The 5,458-nt window shown below is 36.8% G+C and overlaps 1 protein-coding gene across 1 annotated transcript in view; it reads left to right on the forward strand.

The window, feature by feature from the left end:
* The first annotated feature begins 381 nt into the window (after window positions 1-381).
* Window positions 382-5,458, forward strand: part of LOC125040216 (DNA helicase MCM9-like) — a 15,109-nt gene continuing 10,032 nt past the window's right edge. Inside the window, exons 1-4 of the mRNA XM_047634760.1 lie at window positions 382-626; window positions 2,672-2,768; window positions 4,271-4,449; window positions 5,132-5,298. Coding sequence (XP_047490716.1) covers window positions 581-626; window positions 2,672-2,768; window positions 4,271-4,449; window positions 5,132-5,298 — 489 coding nt within the window. The 5' untranslated portion in view covers window positions 382-580. The remainder of the gene's footprint in view (window positions 627-2,671; window positions 2,769-4,270; window positions 4,450-5,131; window positions 5,299-5,458) is intronic.

Genomic DNA, 5,458 nt, shown 5'->3' on the forward strand with positions numbered 1-5,458 from the left:
TAATAATAATAATAATAATAATAATAAAAATAATGAAAATAATAATAGTAGTAGGGGTAGTAAGGATAATAATGATGATGATAATAGTAATAATAAGGTTAATGATGAATATAAACAATAGTAATTGTGATAATTATAACATTAATAATAGCAATGAAATACCATTTACAATAATAGCAATAACAGCAATCATAGTAACAACAGTAACAATAATAGTAAGAATTGTAATAACAGTAATAAGGATATTATAAATATAGCAGACACATGTTTATTATTAATCCGTTCATTCAGGTTCGTTAAATCAACTGACGTATTTGATTAAAAGCCTTAACTTAATTAGTGTTCGTTAACTTCATCTGGAAAACGTATTGTTGAATGTTTTTTTGCGAAATTTACCTAGATAAACACATGTAAAAAAGTCGCTCCGTTAATTACTGTTCGCTAAATTGTGTTCGCTAAGTAATGTTCGCTAAATTGTGTTCGCTTTCGGAAAGTAAACAACTTGTGACGTCACGGAGAGGGAAGGTTGAGTGTGGGATAAATATTTTTATTTTTATTAAGCTGTGGAGTCTTAGATGAGATGTCAGGAGAGGGAAATAACACAAGAAAGAAAATCAGAGCCAAAGGTGAGTTATATGAGAAAGAGGTGTTACGAAGGAGAGAATTAGGAAGGAATAAGAGTAAATAAGGGAAGAGGGATGATGGAATATTGTGAATGGGTTCGCGCCTTTGAATGAATGAAGTTCTTTATGTATTTATATGAAACATTTTATATATTTTTTTCTTGTAGGAATTGAATGATGAGTGTCAGTTGTTTTTATGAATTAAGATAGAAGGAATTGTTTCAGTTTAAAGCATCCATACCGTACAAGATTAACTTTGCTTATAATAGGCAGAACAACAAAATTTAAGACCCTTTTCATCTGTGACATTTCCTACTCAAGTTGATAATAAGCATGTTGTGCAACACGTGATAGATAATGCATCTTCATAATGACTGTACGAAGATGGAGGAAATATAATGACACTGTCATAAAGAGGGAAAAATGACCACTGATTCATGAAATGACAGGCAAAGAATAATGTTTGAATTGAATATAATATGTTGCAACAAATGAGGCATGGAAAGTAAAAGCAAAACATAATTTTGGTTCTTAAAGCAATGTTTGTGGATTCAAAGGAATGCCGCCAAGATTGTTGGTTGGAATAATAGAGGATTGCACTTCCTTTATAAACAATAACCAAATATTTTACTTGTTTCCTGAACCAGTCATTTGTTTTGGAAAATAGCAATGGATGCCATGAATAATTAAAACAAAAAATGATAATTACAAGGTTGGATGACAGTTGTTAAAAGATGAATAAATAAAAAAAAATACAATATGACTATGAATTTCTTTTATTTACTATTATTTGGCAATTTTTATTACAAACCATATTCATGTTGGCAAATGTAGAAAAGGAATGAATGAGAATGAATATCTTCACAATACAAGAGGTATATTTGACCAGTTTTGATTATATCTTCATCAGAAATATATACATCAGAGAAACTAGAGAGCATATATATATATCAGACATGTGCTGATGAAACACCTAATCGTGCAGTTTCAAGTTATCCAAGGCTGCGACAGCAATTATGTGGATAATGAGTGGGAGGCCACAGTCATCAGATGTTTTGTCTGCTCATGTCAGATATATATATGCTCTGTAGTTTCTTGTATGTATGGATTTCTGATGCAGATATAATCAAAACCAGTCAGATACAATGTAATGTAAAGATATTCATTCTTGTCCATATCTTTTCTATATATTGTATATGCAAAAGTAAATGTCTTATTGGTAATTTCCTGAACTTATGTTGAAGTTTATTTCTGGGATGATGTTGAGAAGACATTTGTTCATCAGCCATTTGTTTCCCAATAGTTGTTCTCTGGCAGCAGCCAGTGACAGCCTGCAAACCTGCTAGCAATGTAAGAAATCCCCTTTCACTGTTATTATAATCAAGATCAAGTGAAAAGCTGTAAGGAAGTTTCATATACTTCATAGCATATATATCATGCAACCAATCTATAAATACTAGTGTCAATGATTTTTTTAACCCATTCACGACAGGCATGTCACATATCCGTGCCATGCCCACTGTGAGTTTACTTGTTTAATTGTTTTAACACATAGATGGCTACACTTGTACTAAATCACCAATGAGCCAATTCAAGGAAAGGTGAAATCAGGTAAGGTAGAGCCATCTATGTGTAGAGACATTTCACAAAAAATGTAAAAAATGAGCACAGCATTTTCTCCATTTTTTTTTCATTTTCCCCGCCGCGAATGGATTAAGAGGGAAAGATAAAAGGGTTTGTATGGCTTAGTATAGGCAGTATTTTTTTATCCAGTTATCTTTTTCTTAGTTTTTCATGCTTTTCAAAAGTTAATAATCTGTGATATTAATATTAGCATGGGGTATATATTTACCAAAGGTTACATATTGTTTTTTCAAATACTTGTTTATCTGCTTGATTTATAAGCTTTACATCAGTATCATCCTATCTCTGCCCTTTATGTATAAACATCCACATCATATGGTTATATAAATTAAATTATACACATGTGTTGCATTTTACACAGAAATGCATGAGTGTTGTCAAGATTTTCTTATGTTTTTTAATAGATGTCTTTGAAGCCTTCTACTTGAAGTATCATCGGGATGACCTTTTGAACATACTTGAGAGTGAAGATGAAGACGAACACTATCCTTTAACTGTCAAGTAAGTCATTCTTAGCTTTCATTTCTGTAGGTTTTGTGTGTAATGTATATCTGTTTTATATTATAGAGGCACATAAGTTATTTGAAATGTTGTCATATGAAGTACTATTTGTGTTTGTCAGGTTTGGATTTTCTGTGTCTGTATTTTTTCCCTCTTTGATTTGCCCCCATATGTTTGAACTGCTTTTCTCTACTTGTTATTTGGTCTGTTTCTTCTTTAATTATTCTACCACTCTTCCATCCTGCTCCTCCTCATCACCATCTACATCCTCCTCTTCCTCCTCCTTCTCCTCCTTTGTCTTCTTATCCTCATCCTCTCCCCCTCTACCTTCTGCCCTTTCCCCTTCCCACCCTTCCAGCTCATGTTCCCTCCCCCTCCTCCTCTCTTTCCTCCCTCTCCTCCTCTCTTCTCCTCTGCTCTCCTCTCCTCTCCTCTCCTCTCCTCTCCCCTCCTTCCTTCTCCTCTCCTCCCTCTCCTTCCCTCATCTTTCCTCTCCTCTCCTTCCCTCATCTCTCCCCTCCTCTCTCTCCTTTCTCTCCTTTCCCTCCTTTCTCTCCTTTCTCTCCTTTCTCTCCTTTCTCTCCTTTCTCTCCCACCTCTCCTTTCTCTCCCACCTCTCCTTTCTCTCCCACCTCTCCCTCCTCTCCTCTCTCTCCCTCCTCTCCTCTCTCTCCCTCCTCTCCTCTCTCTCCCTCCTCTCCTCTCCCTCCTCTCTCTCCTCTCTCTCCTCTCTCTCCTCTCTCTCCTCTCTCTCCTCTCTCTCCTCTCTCTCCTCTCTCTCCTCTCTCTCCTGTCTCTCCTCTCTCTTCTCTCTCTCCCTCCTCTTCCTCCTCTTCCTCCTCTCCTCTCCTCTCCTCTCCTCTTCTCTCCTTTTCTCTCCTTTTCTCTCCTTTTCTCTCCTTTTCTCTCCTCTTCTCTCCTCTTCTCTTCTCTTCTCTTCTCTTCTCTTCTCTTCTCTTCTCTTCTCTTCTCTTCTCTTCTCTTCTCTTCTCTTCTCTTCTCTCTCTCTCTCTCTCTCTCTCTCTCTCTCTCTCTCTCTCTCTCTCTCTCTCTCTCTCTCTCTCTCTTTCCCTCTCTCTCTCTCTCTCTCTCTCTCTCTCTCTCTCTCTCTCTCTCTCTCTCTCTCTCTCTCTCTCTCTCTCTCTCTCTCTCTCTCTCTCTCTCTCTCTTTCCCTCTCTCTCTCTCTTTCCCTTTCCTTTTCCCTTTCCCTTTCCCTTTCCCTTTCCCTTTCCCTTTCCCACCCCCACTCTCCTCCTCCTCTCTCCTCCTCTACTGTCTACACTCTCCCTTTCCCTCCCTCCCTGCTACTTCTGCTGCTGCTGCAGCTGCTGCTCCTCCTCCTCCTCCTCCTCCTCCTCCTCCTCCTCCCCCTCCTCCTCCTCCTCCTCTTTTTATTCCTCCTCCTCTTATTATTCCTGTTCCTCTTTCTCTTCCACTTCCTCCTCCTTTTAAATCATTGTGCAGCATTCCAAAGCTTGTTTCATATTTTTATTCTTTTCAGCTTCTTAACCTTATTTGAAGAACATGTCGAGGTGGCAGAGTCTCTCCTCGCATCCCCAATCAAACTTCTTCCAGTTCTAAATGCAGCATTGGTTGCGGCCGAGTCCAAACTTCTTAGCGAATTAGGAAGCGAGAAAAACTATCTCACTTTGAAGACAAAAGTCCGTGCTAGAATAACAGGTAAGAGTTTCAGCATTATGTTATTATTATTCTCTCTCTCTTGTCTTCCAACTTTTTATTTCAATGTTTTGATTCATTTTCTCTTTCTCTTTTGTTCTCTTTCCTTTGTTCTGCTCTTAGTTTTCTTTCTTTTTTGTCTTCTTTTTTTTTTCTCCCTTTTCTTTTCCTTTTTGATTTGATTGATTAATTAGATGTCATCTTTTGATAAGCTGTATCCCTCTTCTGTTTATGGGGTTATTCTCTGTTGCTAAATTTTATTTGATGGACTAAATAATCCTGTCGAGTGTATTTCTTGCTAGTTTATTATTCTGTGAAGAAAAAGTAAACTACAATGAGTGTGATAGATTTTCATCAACTGTATACTAATACTAAGTTTAGGAAACCAAGTTAACTTACCTAAGGCAGTTATATATAGAATTTTGACCTGTTAGGCATTTATCAATTCTAAATTTATCCATTTTATAATATGTCAGACTGTCATCCAAGACCTGTCATTCATTTATCTTCAACATAAGAATGAATATCAACTTACTGGTTAAGCTGAATATTTTATCTTAAATTTGGCTGATTATTGAAACACAAGTTGTTAATTAACTCACCCAATCTGATTTTTCTCTTAATTGGGAACTATCCTCATTATAGCATCCTTTATAATCAACATAATGCAAATGTCTTTCTTCAGGCTTGCCAACATGTCCCGAACTGTTCCGTCATGCTATCCCACGTACATCTGACATTGGGCGCCTCCTGTGTGTGGCAGGAACTGTTGTGCGTACAACAGCGGCAAAGATGCTAGAGTACCAGAAGGAGTTCATATGCAGCAAGTGCAAGCATGTGTTTACTGTGAAGGTGAGAAAAATACTGTTTTATTTGTTTTGCTTTTCATTATATCATTTTTTCTTGCAGTTGATAACTTTCTCTTTTGTTTTTTTAGAGTCTGCTTGTACACTAGATTGCAATAGAGAAGTTTGCTTATTTACTTTCATGTTAATTGAGTACATTCTAGTAT

The sequence above is a fragment of the Penaeus chinensis genome, chromosome 28, assembly GCF_019202785.1.
Source record: "Penaeus chinensis breed Huanghai No. 1 chromosome 28, ASM1920278v2, whole genome shotgun sequence".
Taxonomy (NCBI): Eukaryota; Metazoa; Arthropoda; class Malacostraca; order Decapoda; family Penaeidae; genus Penaeus; species Penaeus chinensis.